General features: G+C 41.4%; 1 protein-coding gene across 1 annotated transcript in view; it reads right to left on the bottom strand.

The window, feature by feature from the left end:
• The window catches only part of ADAMTSL1 (ADAMTS like 1), a 932,409-nt gene that overhangs the window by 92,242 nt on the left and 818,740 nt on the right, over positions 1 to 21,427 (bottom strand). The window contains 2 exon segments of the mRNA XM_047700005.1: positions 2,541 to 2,669; positions 19,709 to 19,836. Of these exon segments, the coding sequence (XP_047555961.1) occupies positions 2,541 to 2,669; positions 19,709 to 19,836 (257 nt within the window).

Below are 21,427 nucleotides of genomic sequence, written 5' to 3'. Positions count from 1 at the left end.
GATGATTTTTCAGAAAGAATGCTCACTATATTCACTGCTTAATATTTGTTATGTTTAAGGGTTGGGAACAATTTGTGAGGTGGCATCTTACAAGTTGAAAGCATGTTTGTATAAGAAGTTATTTCATGAGAAACTGCTAACAACCAAATATAGGAGGACATGAGTTACACTACATAAATTCTGTAATATTCTTAATATGGAGTATAAAATAGCCATTAAAATTACCCCATAAGAGAGCCATAGAGGCACTTGTATTAGTAAAGTAAAAGTCACTCCTACTGCTCTTAACCATTATAACACTCAATATTTTGACTGGAGACGCAGCTCGAGGATGATGTCTTTGTCCAGCAAATTCACAGACCAACTGTGTAATCAAAAGCAGGCTCTTGCCCACCACTTCGAATACATACCTTATTTAACAGAAGGCACAATGACAAAGATACACAGATTTATTTTAGTCAACCATGATTAACACAAATGGTTCTCTGCATAAAAAGAAAACTCAAGACTGTCATGGGCCGGACCAGGCAAGAAGTAGGCACAACAACCTGAGCTCTCACAATGAAGTACCCAAGAGTGAGTCTCTGGGTGGAGTGAGGGACACAGGGCACCAAGTGGTGAGATAGGATTGGCCAAAGCTGGTTTTAGCGTCCCTGGTTCCCCACAGTACATATTTCCTCACCTGGATTCTGGTTCTCTCCGTCCCCTTTAAGAGCCCACTTCCTTGTTGCGTGTCCCCTTGCTCCCCATTCTCTTACTCTTCCCCATTTTGTCTCTCAAGAAGAGACCCAGCACAGTCGGATCTATCTCTGTTCAGTGTTGTGTCTCTGAGGCACGTGTTTATGGTGGTCGGGCGCAGGGTGACAGTTGGGCCCAGAAGGCATCCTCCTACACCACCAGGCCCTGCCTGAAGGCCAGCTCCTTAATGGGAAGCCCTTGTCAGAGGGTTTGTCTGACTCCTTATCTGGGAGGGCCAGGCCTGAAGGGATATGACTGAGGAAGATCTCACTGACGAGGCTGGACACGCAGGCCAAGGGAAGCTTTACAAAGAGAAGCTAATGTCTGATGACAGAGATAGATTTATAGTTCTGATTTCCTGGAGCTACCAGAATATTTCAGAGGAAACCAGACTGGCTGCTCTTTGGAAACAACGTGCTTTAGATTAAGATCTTCCTCCTACTTATTCTAAACTGGGTTATGTGTCCTATAAATCACAGGCAGAGGCAAAACCTCCGAGGATGGGATGGAGATCCAGGATCAAAGAAAGCCCCAGAGAAGGGATGACACTGCCGTTCTACTGTGCTCGCTGAGTATGCCTGGGGTAAGCCAGCTTTGGGTGTGTCACAGGTGGGGGTATCTGATGAGGATGGCAATCGGGGACTGGAGCTGGACCCTGGCACAGCAGCTGTTCATTTCTTTGTACTGTGAGAGCGAAGACCCTTAGGGTAGATGTCACCCACTAGTGGTCCAGGGGAAGGGAGAATCAGCAGCTGGGCCTTGGCTCTGTGCTGATGTTTTTGCTTATTAATGGCAGGTAATATCTTTATAAAGAGCATACTACCACCCCCTATTGTCTATGCCTCTTCCACTGCCCTCTGACTTTCTGTTCCCTGTAGGCCTCTGAGTTTGCAAGGCCAAGTGGAGGGCGGTTCCTATTTATCACATCTCCTAAGAGCACTGGCGGTTTTCCATCATGACTCCTACACACTTTGGATGAGAGCAAGCTCCAGATTCCTGTTGGTCTTACCTCTGCCACCTCTCTGGTGTTCCTCCACCCTTTACCTATCCATCACCACTGCCCTGAGCCTGGGCCCCCATTACCTCTTCCCTAAACTACCAATACAGCTTTTGTTTTTATGATTTAACTTTTTAGTCATCCTTACACTCAACATGGGGCTTAAACTCACAACCTTGAGATCAAGTGTCACTTGCTCTACCCACTGAGCCAGGCAGGCACCCCAACTACTGTGACAGATTCTTAACTGGCCTCTCTGTCCCAATATTTCCTATCTTCAGTCCATTCTATGCACTGCTGTTGGCTTACTCTTCTGGAAGTCTGGCTCTTTAATGCCACTCTCTGTCTGCCTTTTCCTGAACTCCTTGGTCAAGCCTTTAAGGTCTTCCATGGTGCAATTGCAAGCCGCCTTACTACAGCTTAAGCACCTCCACACCGTTTCTCTACTCTGGGCTCCAGCCAGACCAAAACACACACTGTTCCCTTACAGTCTTGGGCTTTCCTACTTCCATGAATTTTTCACATTCGTTTGTCCGTTTGGAACACTCTTTGCTTCCATCTTGGCACATGCAGTGTTTAAGGCTGAAATAAGAAACCACCTCCATCCCAGCCAGAATTCATCTTTCCTCCTCCAAACTTTTGTAGCGTTGTCCATTTTCAGGGTGACTGAGGTTCTTGCCTTAGCTTTCCTACTAGACCTGAGTCCCTGAACGTAGAATTTGTATTTATCTTTGTATCCTCCAACTTAGCACTGGGCTCCATTAATATTTGAACAGATGAATTAATACATGAATGCATTTCTCACCTGCAACTTGGCAGTTAATTGTCACATTCACTCCTTGTACTGTTTTGATGGTGCTTCCCACGTCAACTGCGATGGCAGCCTCCTCAATGTTGATCACAGTCCCTCGTGATGTCTTCACTAGTGGTTTTCCTGAAGGTGGGAAGGAATGTGAGATTTTACTAGATGGTGACTGTGGGCTTGGGGTGTTCCCTTGAAACACAGGGGTGACCCACAATGAACAACTGGTATACCCAGGCTTTTCCCACTAATCATGTTTTCCTTTGAAAAAAAATTATAACTGCGTGATATAGAAACCATCTACCCACCCGCTCATCTACCACAGAATTTCCGGAAAAGAACACGGATTGAAGAATCTGAGGATGGAGCATAGTATCTAACAAGCTGTGATGATTTGTGCATTATATCATTAAATTTACAAATGATATTATAGCTCTTATTTTTAAGGGCTTATTATTATTATTTTTAAATATTTTAAGTAATCTCTTTACCCAACATGGAACTCAAACTTAGAAACCCAACATGCTCTACTGACATGCTCTATTGACTGAGCCAGCCAGGCACCTTGGTTTTTTTTTTTAATTAAATTTTTTACTTTGAGATAACTACAAATTCACATGTAGTTGTCAGAAATCACACAGATCAATCCCATGTGTGCTCTACCTAGATTCCCCCAATGGCAACATCTTACAAAACTATAGTATCATAATTAGGACACTGAAATTGATGAAGTTAAGACACAGAACATTTCCCTCACTACAGGAGCCCACATGCTGTCCCCAACCCTGCTTCATCCTTTGACAACCATTAATTTCCTCTCCATTTCTATAATTTTGTCATTTCAAGAACATTATAAAAACAGTAATCTTTAAATTTTTTTTCCACTCAGAATAATTTTGAGATTCTTTGGGGTCTCTCATGGTACTATGGTTGTATGTATTAATAGTTTGTCCCTTTTTATTGCTGAGTAGTATTCCATGGCATGGATTTATCACAGTTTCTTTAGCCATTCATTTGTTGAAGGACATCTGGGTTGTTTCCAGATTGTATCTATTCAAATAAAGCTGCTACAAACATTTCTGTACAAGTCTTTATGAGAACATAAGTCTTCATTCATCTGGGATAAATGCCCAGGAGTGCCACTGCTAGATCATATGGTAGTTACAGGTTTAATTTTTCAAGAAACTGAATCATTTTCCAGAGTGGCTGTATCATTTTATGGAATGTAAAATCAGCAATATATGAGTGATCCAGTTTCTCTCCATCCTTGCCACCATTTAGTGTTGCCATTGGTTTTAATTTTAGCCATTCTGATAGGTGTGTAGTAATACCTGGTTGTGGTTTGAGTTCCCATTTCCCTTATGGATACTGCTGCTGGATATTTTTTCATGTGCTTATTTGTCATCTTTATATCCTCTTTGGTGAAATCTCTCTTCATGTCCTTTGAACATTTTCTAATTGGATTATTTTTTTCTTTTGAGTTTTGAGAGTTCTTTCTATTCTAGATATTAGTCCTCTGTTAGACATGTGGCTTGCAAGGATTTTCTCCGACTTCTGTAGGCTTTTTTTTTTCATCTTTTTAAAAAGGATCTCTCACAGAATAAAAGTTTTCTTAACTCTAATGAAGTCTCATTTATTGAGTTTTCCTTTCATGGATCATGCTTTTGATATTAAGTCAAAACTATTTATTACACCTAGATCCTGAAGATTTTTACTATACTTCTTTGGTAAAACTTTCATAGTTGCACATTTTACATTGAAATCTGTGATACATTTTCAGTTAATTTTTGTATAGGTGTGAGACTTCCATCAAACTTCACTTTTTTTGGCTTATGGATGTACACCATCATTTGGTGAATAAGCTCCCGTTCTTCCATTGAGTTGCTTTTGTACCTTCGTCAAAATAGGTTGGGCATGTTTATTTTTTCTAAATTTTATTATTATTTTTTTTATTTTTTAATTTTTTTTAAATTTTTTTTTTAAGATTTTATTTATTTATTTGACAGAGAGAAATCACAAGTAAGCAGAGAGGCAGGCAGAGAGAGAGGAGGAAGCAGGCTCCCTGCTGAGCAGAAAGCCCGATGTGGGGCTCGAACCCAGGACCTGGGATCATGACCTGAGCCGAAGGCAGCGGCTTAACCCACTGAGCCACCCAGGCGCCCCACTAAATTTTATTTTTTAAACATATATTTTTATCCCCAGGGGTACAGGTCTGTGAATCACCAGGTTTATGCACTTCACAGCACTCACCATAGCACATACCCTCCCCAATGTCCATAACCCCACCCCCTCCTCCCAACTCCCCTCCCCCCAACAACCCTCAGTTTGTTTTGTGAGATTAAGAGTCACTTATGGTTTGTCTCCCTCCCAATTCCATCTTGTTTCATTTACTCTTCTCCTACCCCCTTAACCCCCCAAGTTGCATCTCCTCTCCCTCATATCAGGGAGATCATATGATAGTTGTCTTTCTCCGATTGACTTATTTCACTAAGCATGATACCCTCTAGTTCCATCCACGTTGTTGCAAATGGCAAGATTTCATTTCTTTTGATGGCTGCATAGTATTCCATTGTGTATATATACCACATCTTCTTTATGTATTCGTCTGTTGATGGACATCTAGGTTCTTTCCATAGTTTGGCTATTGTAGACATTGCTGCTATAAACATTCAGGTGCACGTGCCCCTTCGGATCACTACGTTTGTATCTTCAGTGTAAATACCCAGTAGTGCAATTGCTGGGTCATAGGGCAGTTCTATTTTCAACATTTTGAGGAACATCCATGCTGTTTTCCAGAGTGGTTGCACCAGCTTGCATTCCCACCAACAGTGTAGGAGGGTTCCCCTTTCTCCGCATCCTTGCCAGCATCTGTCATTTCCTGACTTGTTAATTTTAGCCATTCTGACTGGTGTGAGGTGATATCTCATTGTGGTTTTAATTTGTATTTCCCTGATGCTGAGTGATATGGAGCACTTTTTCATGTGTCTGTTGGCCATCTGGATGTCTTCTTTGTAGAAATGTCTGTTCATGTCCTCTGGGTTGGGCATATTTTTGTGCACCTGTTTCTGGGTTCTCTCTTCTGTTTTACTGTTCTGTGCATCTATCATTTACCAATACCACACAGTCTTAATTACTGTAAGCATATAATTAATCTTACAGCTGAGTACGTTGATGCTTTCCACTTTATTTTTCTTTACTATTCTAGTTTCTTTGCTTTTCTATATATGTTTACAATAATCTTATCTATAACCATAAAATCTTGCTGAGATTTTGATAGGACTTAAACCACTATATCAATTTGGGGAGAACTGATGTTTTTAACTGCGCTGAATCTTCCAATCCATGAGCAGTGTAGGTCTATTTAGATCTCCCTTAATTTCTTTCAGCAGAGTTTTATGATTTTTCAGCATATAAATTCTATGTACATTTTGTTAGATTTATACCTAATTATTTGGATTTTTTGAGGGATGATAAATTATATTTTTAATTTCAATGTCCATTGATAATATATAGATATACAGTTGGATTCTGCATATATCATGACCTTGTTAAACTTACATGCTAGTTTTAGGACTTTTTGTGAGCAGACTTTTTGATATTTTCTAAGTAGGTGATCATTTTATCTGCAAATAGTTTTCTTTCTTCCTTTCTGATCTGTATGCCTTTCATTTCCTTTTCTTGCATTATTTCACTGGATAGAACTTCCAGCACTGAGTGAGAGTGCTGAAACTGAGTAAGAATGCGGAGTAAGAGTGGTGAAAGTGGGTTTGAGGTATGATGAGTGATTTTTCAATTGAAACCTGGACATTTTCATATTACGTTATGCAAATCTGGATCTTATTTAAGCCTACTGTTTTAGCTGGCTTTCTTTGTAACCACTAAGGTAGGGGGAGGCTGGGAGGGGCTGCCTTGTTACTCTCCCGTGGAAGTGGAGGTCCAGATTCTCAACCTGGCCTCCTCAGTCACTCAGCAGGGGTGGGACTTCTGGCTCCCACTTGGTCTCCACTGATCCCACCATGGGAGGGCCTCACTGCTGCTGGGTGGAGGGGGAAAGGTCTGACTCTCCAAGAGGCCATCTGTCATACCACCCCAGAGAAAAGTGTAAGGAGGGTACCGCACGGTGAGGATGGAATTCCAGATTCCCCATGTCTTTTCCACATTCCACCCTATGGAGATGAAATCAGTCTTCTCTGACACCACATCTGTGGGGGTACTGAGGAATGTTCATTTCAGTCTGATGAGGTGGAATTGAGGTTCCCCCACAACTTCTGCTGGTGTGTCGGTGATGATGGGCCACCGTATATTGTTTTGAAGTAGAGTTTCCCAAAGGTTTTCTGTCTTGGTAGGCTACCCCTTTCCTGGTCCTTTGGCTAGAGAGAACAGTCTTTAGTTGAAGCATTGTGTCTGAGTGTATGTGTGTGTGTGCATTCCTATTGTTTTTCCTGATGGCTGGCTTCTTCAGCTCCAAGCCTGGAAGTTAGGAAGCAAAAAGAAAATTGATGAAGTAACAATAGTGTTCCTCACTTCCCAGGGTCTCTAGCTGGTCTGCTTTTTCCTTTCCAGTTTTTAGTCTTCTTCACTTTGTTTCATGTGTCATCTCCGTGGCTTTTAGTTGTATTTAGCAAGAATAGGGAAAAGTGCATCTATGCCATCTTGCCAGAAGTCAAGTGCTGTGTACATTACATTTTAAGAGGCCTTTATCAGCTGGGGAGAAAGTCCACCGCTTTAGGTACCTGACCACAAAATACAATGAAAAGAATCATTTATTGAGCACTTTGGGGGAAATAAGGTCCATGTGAAATCATTTTTATATACCCTATGCTTAATTCTTTGTAAGCCAAATGGATTTAGTTTTGTTTTAACCATTTTATAGGCAGGACCCTCTATGATGGTATTCACCCTTCTGTGCCTTAACTGTGAAGAAAAGCATAATTTAATTCAATCCTTTAACCCATTTTTTATGCTTTTTACTTCTTGTTTTCTCCTTCACCTATTTCTCATTATTCCTGCTTGCCCTGTTACAGTCTCCCATAACAAGCTGTCCCTCTTTCCTTTACTCTCCCTGCTTTTAAGGGCTCTAGGTTATTAAGCTCATTAAAGCTATTGTTCAAAGGCAGAAACTTGAGTAAGGTCTGAAGATGTGCATTGGCTCTCCATATCTGTCGTGACTGTTTAGGGCTCTTTCCCCTTATTTCACCTATATTCCATATACTCGAGACATGTATGAGGTGACATGAAGATGAGTGAATCTGTACTATGGTCTCTGAGAATAATGCAGGTGATAATAGGGGAACGCACCTGGACTGGTCCTGAATACACCTTGGCTTACCTACCTCCCCTCCCTGCCTACAGGAAGTTTTCCAGTGTGAACTCTAAATAGATCCTGAATCTAAGCCCCACGCTCCCCTCTGTCGCTGTGATCTGATGCTGCCACCATCTCTGGCTGGACTGCTGCAGAGCCCAACTGGTCTCACTTCCACTTGTCTTCCACTATAGCCTCTTCCTGTATCAGCCAGATCATTCTCAAACACGGATCAGATCATGTAACTCCTTGGGTTAGATTATCCAGTGCTTTATCAATGTGATTAGAACAAAACTTCAAGCTCCTTTTCATGACCAAACAACCGTGTCTTCTACGTGTTCAGCCGTCAACCTCTCCTACCTCGCCGAGGCCATACTCCCCATCTATCACTGCTCCAGCCATCCTGGCCTTCTCTCCCTTTCTCCAAAAGATCAGCTCATTTACCATGGCTCTTCTCTTTCCCTGCCATCCTCCAGCTACAGACTTCTGCATGACTGTCATCTTCGGTTGGTCCTCAGGCACAAGTAGCACCTCCTATAGGAGCTTTCCTAACCATTCCATCTGAAGCACATACCCCTTTATGCCTGGCCAGTAGCTATGTATCTCGCTACCAAATTAATTTTCTTCATAAGCAAGGAACTATCAGAATTTATAATTTATTTGTGTATTCCCTGTCCCCCATCCCTCACCATGTGGCTTCCATAAAAGCAGGGATCACTGCTCTCTTGTTCTCTTTTCATTCCTACCACTGAGTTCTGGCAGATGGTAGGTCCTCAATAAATATCTAATAAGTGAACATATGTGTGCATGTGGTGTGTTATGTGCATTACCTGAATTTGTTTTTGCTTTCACAACAGGGCGGGTCAAGAATTTCTTTTATGAAATCAAGGAACTTAGGTTCAGAGAGGCTGAACCTAATTGGTTTGTTTAACCTGGATTGTTTAAGGCCACGAAACAGCAAGGAATAGGACTAAACTTGAAGCTAGATTTTGACCTGAGGTCCAGTGCTTGTTATAGGGGATCTCAAATCCTTGTCTGTGGACTCAGAACTCCCAGGGTACTTATTAAAAACATAATCTGTTCTGCTATACTCCAAGTTGCCTCACTGTGTAATAAAAACAATGGTGCCAGTGAAGAAAAGTAGGTTAGGGAGAAGAGAATTTCAGACTCACAATTACTAAGTTATTTTTCCTATAGGAATTTTAATAATAAAAGTGGGTTTTATAGCCACAAGTATATAGCTATAAAATTCAAAAGTCACTGAATTAAACTCAGCCCTTAATTAATTATTTGAGCTTTTGCTCAAAAGTAATGGCCTTTGTCCTGTCACTGGAGGGGCTGTCATCAGCACAGGCTACTTGTATGTTTCTTATTACCTTCATGATCCACTGTTAAGTCACAAGTCACCCAAGTATTTATAATCAATGGAAATATACAATGAAAACAATGTCTCTTAACCATGCCTCTTAGATCTATTAGAAAAAGCTTGTTATATTATTGAGTCCCATTCTAGATCTACTACATTTGAATCTCAGGTGCTTTAAAACCACCACACACATGGGGCGCCTGGGTGGCTCAGTGGGTTAAAGCCTCTGCCTTCAGCTCAGGTCATGATCCCAGGGTCCTGGGATCGAGCCCCACATTGGGCTCTCTGCTCAGCAGGGAGCCTGCTTCCTTCTCTCTCTCTGCCTACCTCTCTGCCTACTTGTGATCTCTGTCTGTCAAATAAATAAATAAAATCTTTAAAAAAAAAATTAAAACCACCACACAGAGCCATGACTTTGACTTGGGACATGAAGGTTCTCCCTACCCCAAGAACAAGGCAACCATGAGATGCTTTTGGGTGCCTTCTGATTTACTCCATCATGGTTGCCAAGGAGACAGATTCATCCAGTGCATATAACCATCCCATTCCAGTATGCACAAGTAGAGGCTTCTCTAGGACAGAGTTCAACCTTTTGATACAGTTGTCCATTCTGGAACAGAAGCTGTAATCTGTATTTTCAACTTCATAGGTAATTCTGATACACAGCCAGGTCTGATAATCAACAAGTCCCATTCTTGGTTTTTCTGTAACTGATTTCTTGGATTCCTGATGAGTTGGGGAGATTTCTTTTGAGAGATCACTACTAGTTCCCTATTTGAAATTTTCATGTTGGAGCTCTGATTTTAATGGTCAACCAACAACAACAAAAATATGAGCCTATTTTAGACCACCTGGATGATCACCTAATAAGGGAACACTGCTAAAGAACGCCATGCCTAGGTTTGTGTCTGATTCTAGCAGCACGAACGAGTCTGACTTTAATTATGGAGGTTAACTAAGAAGCAAAAAAGGAGAGATACAGAGAGAGGGTGAGAGAAATGAGAAATTATATGTTTGTGGGAGGACAGTGCTAAAAACCAAAAAGTCATAGAATACTGTATTAAAAAAGGCTCTCATACAAAACAGAAGTGTCCTGAGCATGGGCCATGACCACCAGGCATAGGCAGCATGAGCCAAATGTGGGATCTCAGGCCTGTGCTCCTGGGCCACCGGTGACCACTCCCTTCTGCGACTGTGCTCAGCCAGTAGATCCCAGATGCACTGCTGCCTGACGTAACTGAGAGGGTTTCTAGACGACGTTTTTGTTTAATCTATGAATTTGTGTTACAGTAGAATAAGATCTATACAGAAGGAGATTATCCTTGTTTTATATGCCCAAGAAAAACAAGGAGATGGGAACAGAGGCAAGTGTTTCCATTTATTGGGTCTAATATGAGGCATCAAGTTTGTCAGAGAGAGTCCTACTCAGAACAGAAGCATTAAGAGAATTGTTTTTGCTCACTTCAGATCTCACAGCCCTTAGCTTTTGGATTATGGTTCTGGTTAGAAATAATGTGGAACAGGGGAAGTAGAGCTTCATTAATGGTCAGCCAGGGCAGCCCTTGTCCAAAGCATGAACGGAAGGCATAGCTGAACCTTGTGTGCTGGTATACAATGGTATGCCTCCTCCAAATGCCTTTAGAGCAGGGATGCTCGGCGTCCCAGGCACTGTCCTCATCCTGAGGGATGAGCCATGGAGAGACAGGCATGAACGAATGAGCAGCCCCAGGAGCAAATGCTCAGAAATACATTCCTCTGTAGTCTGGGCTCTGGTTCGTGCCTCTTTCCCATATGTGTGACTCTGGGTAAAATCAAAACCCAATGGGAAAAAATCTGAACATATGTGCCTGAAAAATATCTTTGGCCCAGTATAAAGGTGATTGAGAGAGGAGCCAGAGGAGATGGAAGGTTTGTTTTTTGAGTGCAGCCAAGAACAGAGAGCATTTTAAGTAACTTTTTCTCAGGGCCCAAGGCCAGGCCTTTGCTAATAGGAACTTTGTTTTTAACAGCATGATGCCTTCCATTCTAGAAGCCATGGCTGACACGGATTTGTTACTAACCAAACTCTTTTTTCTTCCTGTCACACAGCTAGGTCACTTTCCAGACTCTTTGCAGTTATGTGTGAGCAAGGTAACGAGTTCTAGCAGATGGGTTGTGTGAAATATGCCACTTCTTGACCCAATCTACAAAAACTCTCTTGAGCAATAATTTTAGACTTTATGCGAACAAGAAATAATTATGATATTTCAGCCATCATATATTTATGGTTTTGTTTGTTACATAGGCTAGCAAATGCTAACCCAGGCTTAGTGGATATTTGTTGACTCATTAAATGAACCAAATGGATCTTCTTTCATTTCTAACATGAGTCACAAACATCATTTGGTGGCTAATAGTAGCCATCAAAAATGAATCATACTTCAAAGGCTTGTGATTCTGACTGTGGAGCTGGGGGTAATCTCTGCTGGAAAAGGCACATGTGCATGAGTTCCTAGGCCGGGTGAGACATGTTGAGGATTGCTGGGGTACAGGGTAGTGACAAAAACAGGTACTGTAGGCAATGGGTTTGAAGACTACCAAATGGCCAGATTTGAGTTTCTGAAGCATAAACTAGCGACTGGCAGAGTCCTTCTAGACTATCAGTTAGTTATGGATCCTGGGTCACATGCATGAGGACTGAGCAAGTTATTCCTGCCTTGGTTTTCTACTTCTATAGCTGCAGAGCTGAGGAATAAGTACACTAATGCATGTAAAGCTGTTAGAGTAACTCCATCGCACAGTGAGAGGTTGGAACAAATGTGAGCGATCATCGGCATCAGCTCTGCTAAAACGGAGAGGAAATGTTATGATGGGTGTTGATGAACTAAGAAGACAGACAGAAAGGGACAGTGTAAAGAAGAGAAAGAGGAAAAGGACAGGAAAGAGAAGGATCAAATCTTTTGGTGAGAAAAAGCTCAACTGCTTCCATTTTGAAGAACTATGAAGGTTTTGGAATAATCAGGAGAAGTAATTTCAATACAATGGATTCTCCTGAAACTGCCATCACTATCTGGACAGACACACAGAGCTTAAACGTCACTCCAGGGCTGGTCTCCTTGGAGACTCCAGAAAGTATCTACTTGCAGAGAAGCTGCGAGATTCTGTATGCCAGGCTGACTTGCTGGGGACCCCCACGTCAATGTTCAGGAAACCAGCTGTGATATCCAGTGACCCCAAATCTCGACTTGAGAGAAAGGTGAACAAGGCAGTGACACCCACTAATGAAAATATTAGAGTGAAGACATTTTACAAATTTCACATACTTTCAACAGCTAAAACTAAAACAACTGCATTCGATCCAGCGTTCAACAATGGGTAATGCCTTGTAGTAAGTGAGAATATGCAAACAACGCTGTAAGAAATACTGGCTTCTGCAATTTATCACAGGATTCTAATAAGGGCCACTGGAGTTAAGTCTGCAAAAACTCCCTGAGGTGAGAATTCCCAGTTGAAGATTTTGAGACTCATGAGTTAAATAGAGTTTAAGGGGCCACAATCAGTGTGATCCCATGAAAGCCCTTATAAAGGCCAACATCACCTTACACATCTGAAATGAGTAATGACAGATACAGATACTATTACTAGTTACCATCCCATGCTGGCCAGAAACTTCTCAAGATCTGGCTACCTGGCCATTTCAACAAGAGTCGCTTTGTTATAGATAATAGTTATATTGAAATGCATGATTTTTTTTTCTTAGTCTGGTTCTCCTTCCAAATGTCTTTCACATTTTATAGCTCAGGGATTTTTAACTCCTTCCTGTCCTGCAGTCTCTCATGTAGGGTCTCCTTCACTTCACTTCTACCTCCTGCCTTGAGAGTTGGCATCTGAACCTTCAGTCCACTCTGCTTACCTGGAACCCTTTCTCATCACCAGTCCTCTGGGAACCTTTCCTCTCACCTGTTATTTTTCTAAGGCATTACTGGCAAAAGCTATATTTCTTCTAGTCTCCCAAAGTAAAAGGAAGGAAATTTGTAAACGTTAGAATTTCAGGTAAGGGAAGTGTATAGCAGGTGGAGGGACTGCTCTTCTTGATTTGTATGTAAGAAATTCATAAAACTTTCTGGTCTTCAAGAGACCCAAAAGTGTATCTATTTAAAACCCCTCTGTTTATAATAAGGACACAGATTTATAGTTCAAAATCTGCTCCTAAATTTTGTAATGAGGCAGATACTTGCCTTAGAATCTTACTTATTCCATGATTACAATAAGCTTCCTTTTTTGTAATAGTAAAAAAAAAAAATGTTTCTCTTTCATCCAAATCATTACATGGTTTTAGTTAGTATAATCTAATAAAATATATTATTACCCTTTGTGTAATACTCTGACTACACTGGGAAATGTGGTGTAATAGCTGACCAGAAAATACAGAAAATGGAAGATTTGACTGGAGGGTACTGGTAACCTCCAGGCTATGTTCATAGCACAGATGTGTTTAGCCCCAAAATAATTTTTTACAAGTTTGAATTAGTTGGGCTCAGTAAAAAAATGGAGAGATTAAAAGTGTGTGTGTGTGTGTGTGTGTGTGTGTGTGTGTGTATGTGTGAATATTTTGAAACGTTTGGCTTGTCTGGAAAAGTTAGAAAGTCTATCTACATTAAATTTGCATTTTTCTATGGCAATAGTTCAATGAAAAAGAGCTGTGCCCTTCAGACAAGGTATGGTAGGCAGAATAATGCCCCATCCCAAGATGCCTATATGCAGTCCATAGAATCAGTGTCTTTGTTATCCTACAAGGCAAAAGGAAACTAAGGTTGCTAATCAGCTGACCTTAAAATCAGAGATCATTCTAGGTTATTTAGGTGGGCCGAGTCTGTCACACGAGCCCTTAAAATCAGAAGAGGGAGACACAAGAAGTTTGTCAGAGAGAAGCAACATGAGAAGGGCTCAGCCTGCCATTTCTAGCTTTGAAGACGGACAAAGGTGGCCAAATGCCAAGGAATGCAATAGCTTCTAGAATCTGGGAATGGTGCTCCATTCACAGTCAGCAACAAAACGGGAACCAGAATCCTGGGTTGCAAGGGACTAAGTACTGCCAACAACCTAAATGAGCAAAAGAAGAAAAAAATTCTCCCCTAGAGCTTTCAGAAAGGAATGCAGCCTGTTGACATCTTGATTTTATCTTCTGAGACTATACGAGAATTTGACCTATGGAATCATAAGATTATATATATATATTTTTTAACTAAGTTATCACTACAACGAAAAAGATCTATAAATGACAAATCAGCACCAAAAAACTACTTGACATCATTAATCACTAGAGAAATATAAACTAAAATCACAGTGAAATAGGACTTCTCATTCATGAGCATGATTATAATAAAAAAAAAAGGATGATAAGGAGCATTATTGAGGATGTGGAGAAACTGGAACCCTCATACCTTGCTGGTGGAAATGTAAAACGGCACAGCCGCTCTGGAAAACAGTCATTTCTTAAAAAGTTAACTCCAGTGCAGAACCCTTGACAAGGGACCTCATACCTAGTACAAACACGTGATGCTGCAGCCTGTCCTAGAAATGACTAACCCAGGATATGCTAAATCCCACTATCTGTCCGACCATGCATCCTTCCCTCATTCCTTTGGATAGACGTGAAAATTGCCTTTTCAGAATCTGAGGTGGACTAGCTTGGATCATTGGTACTTCTTTGTTCCTTTATTCCACTGAAGAGCAGAGCAAGCTGCTCTGTTCTTATTCTCCTGCTCTATTCTTATCCATTTTATCTAAGTTCTAGAAAAGCTGGGGCTCTTTAGCAGGCATGGTCCACATTTGTACCTACTGAACAAAACTTGAGGATGTTGATTACTCGGTAGTATATCAGATATACTCTTGATGGCAACTTGGATTAGTCAGTGGCCATTTTCCTGTTGTTCAGAGCACCATATGAAATAGAGCCAAACATATCTACTTTTCCTTCTCATCTAATGCACTGGAGAAAACCTGCCTTTGTCTATCTTTGCCACTGGTGATAGGACTCTCTCTGAGTCTGTCTGTGAGGCAAAGTTCTTCTCTGGTTAACAGAATTGCTGGATAAATTTTCAGAAATGCCAATCTGAAAAGAATTGTGTTATAAAAGCCTTACAAAACTACTTGTCTTTTACTGCAGCTGCTAAATCATGATGGGGAGGGGGTAAAGAAAGATGAATTTCAAGGACAATGGCCTTTTATTTTTATTTTCCTTTATATTTTCTGTGATCTCCTTATTAGACACAGTATGTGTCAGCTATTCAACTCATAAAAAAGCAGAAAAGCATGCCAGGAAAAGAGAAATATTTTCTGTCTCTCTCTTCCTGAGAAAACTTCAGATGAGCTCATCTGTATTCTCGCCTTTCAATGAAAGATATGCTCATCTCTCATCTTCTTCTCATTTTCCAGTGATGATGTCAGGCAGGGCTTACAGTATCTCTTTTGTGATCTTATAAAATCAATGACAACCAAAAACTTTTCCCTTATGGCAATGACCTCATCCATGGTCTACACCTGGACAGGACTCATCTGCATTGGTAAGTAGAGCTCAACTCCACTGAGCCAGACTGAAGCAATTTACCAGGAAACCACTGCTTTCCTTCAAAACCCTGCCTTTGCCATTCAGATTGGAAGGTTCCTGAGCAACCTGGCTGAGTGTTGAATCTGACTAGTTAAGATGGCTCTCCAATCTTTGTACCCATCTCTGTACACACCAGAAATGCTCCTTTACCTAGAGCCATCTACAGTGGATATAAAATAATCAATACTTCAAAATGTTAGGTATGTGACCTTTTGGGGGCATTCCTATACTCCTTCCTACCTGCTATAACCCACCCATCCATGGTATGCTACTGTCCTCTACATTCTAAGCAGTGAAAGAGGTATCCAATTAAGTCAGTTCAGGACAGAAAGGAATCTTGTGGCCCTGTGTCTACCTGGCTGTGAGCTTCCGTTCTGAACCAGGGAGGTGGACAGGGAGACGCTAGCTGTCTTCATGCTGACACACACTTACAAAGTACCCTCAAGTCTCTGAGACAGACAAATCAGGTAATGGATGAGTTTGGAGGAAAGCAAAAGGATACTGAAGACAGTATTTTACAGGGCCAAAGAAGGCAGGTCAAGGAAGAGTTTGTTTAGCATGTCTGAAGTTGAATGGTGTTTACATGTTTAAAGAAAAATTGCGTACAGAGTAGCAACAGACCTGAAAGGAATCTGAGAGGCAGAATTGGCAACCCAGTCACTCCAGAGGATGGGGTAACTCGGTGGAAGAGGTTGTGGGCCAAGGTTGTGGACCACTGAGAGTTCATCAGGCCCATGTGAAGTATTCCTTATCTCAAGGTGTCTCCCTTCTAAATCCAGGAAGTTCAGCCCTTTCTAGATGGCTAATCCAAGTTCCTGGGCTGGCATGGAGACATTGAGGGTACGGTGCCCTCCAAAGGGCTTGTGAGCATTCTATTCTCTGAAAAGGAGTCTCCTCTCCTATAAAAATAATTCATCTTTTATTTTATGCATTTTCTTCACAATATTAATAACTAACAAATATGGAGTGCACAATTATAAGCATTTTCTATTGAGTCTCATGGGAACTGTCTGAATCAAGTACTATTTTTATTACCATTTACAAATGAAGAAGCCAAGTCAAAGAGAGCAAAGAAGTTCCTTGAAGTTATACATCCAGGAAGTGACAGAGCCAGGATTCCGATCCAGACCAGGAGGCTGCAGAGCCCTTAGGCTTAACTGTCATGCTTTGCCTGCTCCCTTGAATTACTGTGAAGTTTCCCCACCGCTAGTCAACTTAAGCACACTGGCAAGACCAAAGTTCATCCTTCCTTACAAAATCATGGACACACCTCAGTATCTTGAGCCTCAAAAAGGTATTTTTCCCCTTTTTGGTCTGACATCCATATAGAAGTTAAGGCAAAAAGTCTGCAGTGTTTTTAGAAGTCCAGAAGCACAGAGATTTACCATGAAGATTAGACTGCATTTGGGCGGAATCAGTTCTTAAATCCATACAGGAAAAATCTCAGTGCGAAGACATAATGAAAAATACATGGAAGTCAAGTTGGACTAATGTTTTACACATTTTAGAATGGCTTTCAGGATGTGTTTCATTTTAGCAAAGCTAGAGAAAGAAAATGAAACATTTACTGATGCCTGGCATGGGGTTAAGTGCTTTTTCACATGCGCCATCTTGTTTAACTCAACATGATCCCATAAGATATTATTAATTTCATTTTTCTAAAGGAGAATGAAAACTCAGGAAGGTTATAGACTTCATTCAAGGGAAGCAGCATCATCGGTCAGCAAATTTATAAATGCTCGCCCCTTTTAGGGATAAATAATTTTCCCCTTAAATTTAGTGTGTATATATATATGTATATATATGTATATATATGTATATATATATGTATATATATGTATATATATATATGTATATATATATGTGGGTGTTTTATACACCACTACAAAGGGCCTTGATGCATACATTTAAAGGAAACTATAACTATCTTTCCATTCTAGGTAGTCCTGTATGCCTTGGTTGCCTTGACTAGTCTGTATGCATTATGGAGCACAAAATTCAGGCCTTATTTATTGCTAAATGTCCCATGGTACTTGGTGGAGGGTATGCTAAGAACAGTAGCTAATATGCCACAGGTTTAGATGATAATCCCAGGTAAAGACACAAATCCAATCGCATGGCAATATATTAAAACGCATTTTGAGCCTTAATTTTTAGTGGGACCACTAGATTCATCAGCAGACCTAAACAAAGCCCAGCACTGAAGTACAAGGACCCAGTCCCCTAGGTCCTAGGTGTGGTGTTTGTGATCTACTTCATCGGTCAGCCCCTTTCCTCCCATTACCCGGTGCGCCATTGGCTGCTCTCTCTTTTCTGGCTTTGAACACTTTGGCAGCCTCCACTAGGTCTTCTTCAAAGAGCTGAAGACAAGTTTGATGTTACAATTGCCTTACTTAATTCCAGACAGGTTTCAATTAATCGTATTAAATTCAGGTGAACAAGGGCATTCAGTCTGTGATAGAGCTGAACCATATCTGGATAAATATAAATAAGAGACTTAATCCTCTAAGAGCCATTGTTTGCCAGCTATTGGAAGGATGTCAGCAGTGCCCTTGTGAAAGGCAGGTTGGAGTGTGGAAGGCAGAAGAGCTTTTAAGAGATTGGTGCTGAGCATCTGGACTCTGTACAAGGAGGGGAATGAAGACTATAACTGGAATACATTAGGAGGAAAGCAAATGTTCTGCTCAAAAAAATAGGCATCAATAATATCAGTCTTTAATCCACCCCAGGGTGATCTTAGCTTGCCTTATTCACTGCTGACTTTCATCTTCCCTGGAAAGCCTCCTGCTAAAGGTCCCTTTCCAGATCAGCCTTAGGTCATGGGGGCAGAAATGCTGTTGCTAAACAGATATGCAAGGGAGTAGCATGTGTGACTAGAGAACAGTGTGACAACATAATCCCAGCATGGACCGATGAGGTCAGTGTGGGGTGACGTTGGCTTTTCTAGCATTTACTGAATCATCTGACGGGAGCAGCAATTGAAAAGAATAAAGACAAACACATGCAAGGTACCGCCAGAAAGACTGCATGGGCCAGATCTGAGAAAGAGGATCCTACTTTGGCAGGATCGTTGGGAAAATGGAAGGAACAATGAGCGGAGTCAGGAGGCCTCGGTTCCCTTCTTACCTCCATGACTAGCTGAGTGGTTACATGACCTCAGGTTATGGGACCTGGCCTCTAAGAAATGAGGGCACTGATACAGTTGGTACCTAGGTCTTTTCTCGTTTCGAAGGCAAGGATTTGTGTCCTGTGTGAAGGGAGGTTTTTTATAAAGTACATGATGACAAGACCACAATCTTGGGAGACACTGTACTTTATACAGCAGTTTTCTTAAATCACCATGTGCAGAATGTTTGTCTAACCTTACGGATAAAGGGAAAGTGTGGGCAGGTGTGTTAGAGCAAGAGGTTGACATAAAACAGAACCGGAGAGAAGAAGACTCCTGCTCCAAACCATGACTGAGGAATTCCAATGACCTGTGGGTCTTCAAGACTTCTTCGCAACACGTGTAACAAGGAGAAATGATAGGATCCCAAATGAGCATTCAAAATCTCAGGTCACGACTCATGTTCCTGAACACGTTACTTACTTGTACACAACCCCTTTGCTCATGTTGCTCTGTCTTCCGGGAATATTGCCCCATCTCTGCTTATCAAAACCCACTCGTTCTGACTCTAAAATCTCCCAGATGAAATGAATGTCTGTGCACACTCTTAGGTTATCATTTATACCATGTATTTCATTCTACCTCCTATTATACTTCATCTCCACTTAATTATAATTATAGGCTATAACCTCTCTGAAGGCAGCTTTGAATTTCTTTTATCTATGTGTTCCTGGACTTGCTTCCTGGGGCAAATCTTAGGCACCCATGGTGGCACTCCAAATCGAACCACACAGAATTTTCACGTTACCTGCTAACGTGACGGCAATGGAGACAGAGTCATAGCCCAAGGCATTTGTGGCATTGCAAGTGTAGAAACCCACATCAGCTTCCACTGGTGCCAGGATCTGTAAGGAATCATCTGGCTGCAGAAGAATCCTGGAGCAACAGAAAAGAAATAGAGACCTAATCAGGTCAGTTGACTCCTTTCTGGCATTCACTACTGGTAAGGCAGGAAGGAACCCTGTTCTATTTTTATTTTTACATTTAAGGTACCCTCTATCCCCAACATGGGGCTTGAACTCATGACCCTGAGATCAAGACCTGAGCTGAGATTAAGAGTTGGAGCTTAACTGAGCCACCCAGGTGCCCCTGGGACCCTGTTTTTAAAACAGAGACAAACCAGCCACAGTGATACTCAGGAACCCAGGCTTCTTGCCACTTTGATTGATGGGATTCTGCTAGCAGCCCCAAATGAGGTTTTTGATTGCCTGTGCAGCTTGTTAATTATTTGATCTAAAAATGCCAGTTGGAGTAGATAGTATATGTTTGCTGAATACATATAACATCCACATCATGGATGAGAGGAGATGCTGGAATGAATGGTGCAGGTGGATTTGGGAAAGGCTTCTTAAGGAAAAGGAAGGAGGGGTAGAGCTTTGTTGGATGGCGGAAAGTAGGCAGGGTTTCCAGACATGGAGAAAAGCATCTGGAGTAAAGGCCTGGAGTTGTGTGAGAGTAAGCCAAGAGTCAAATATTGAGAAGAGGGTACTGATGCACATGTTTGAAGGAAATCCTATGTCTAACTACCTCTCAATTCTAGGTAGTCATACATATATCCATCCATGGGGTATAAAACTTAGATTTATTGTTTCCCATAAAACTTAATAAAGGACTCTTTGTAGAAAAGGTCAGTAAAGGGGCGCCTGGATGACTCAGTGTGTTGGGGCCTCTGCCTTCAGTTCAGGTCATGATCCTGGGGTCCTGGATCGAGCCCTGCATCGGGCTCTCTGCTCAGTGGGGAGCCTGCTTCCTCCTCTCTCTCTCTGCCTGCCTCTCCGCCTACTTGTGATATCTCTCTCTCTGTAAAATAAATAAATAAAATCTTTAAAAAAAAAAAAGGTCAGTAAAATAAAGGCAAAACCTGCCCTTTAAGACAACAGTAGAAAATTCCAGAGTAATCATCATCTAGTTCCAATATTTTGCTTTCCCTGAAAAGAATTACAAGCATCACATTTTGAGTGCCTAGCAAGAGCTTCAAAACCCACTCCAATCTTAGTCTTCCCTTTGTTTTTTTTGGATTTATGCCATTTCCAAGAACCACTAGCTACCTCATGGCAGTTAAGCAGATTAGTGACTAATGATGACTTAAACTTATGTCTCATTGACTTGATGAGGCTGATGAAAACTGAATTGTTTAGGTGGAGGTGGGAATCCAGAAGGACAGGACAGGAAGCTCAGATATCCAGTGCATTGTTCAGCAAACCATTGGTCAGCAAACCATTCAATAGTACAGCAATGCCTTACAGGTGGCTTAGAGGCTTCCAGAATCAGTCATTTCCATCTTTGGGATAATTTCTACCTCCCTAGTTTCACAAGGCCAAAGATCTGTTCACCTAATATCATGTCAACATCCACCCGCAGGACATAAGCTGGAAATAGGGGTCATTTTTCAGGAAATGTTGCAGGAGGGAGGGAAAGCATGAAAATGTCAGGACTCATGAGACTTGGTGGTGAAATTCAGATCAGG

This window comes from Lutra lutra, chromosome 13 (assembly GCF_902655055.1).
Source record: "Lutra lutra chromosome 13, mLutLut1.2, whole genome shotgun sequence".
Taxonomy (NCBI): Eukaryota; Metazoa; Chordata; class Mammalia; order Carnivora; family Mustelidae; genus Lutra; species Lutra lutra.
This window is presented reverse-complemented; position numbering and strand designations above follow the sequence as displayed.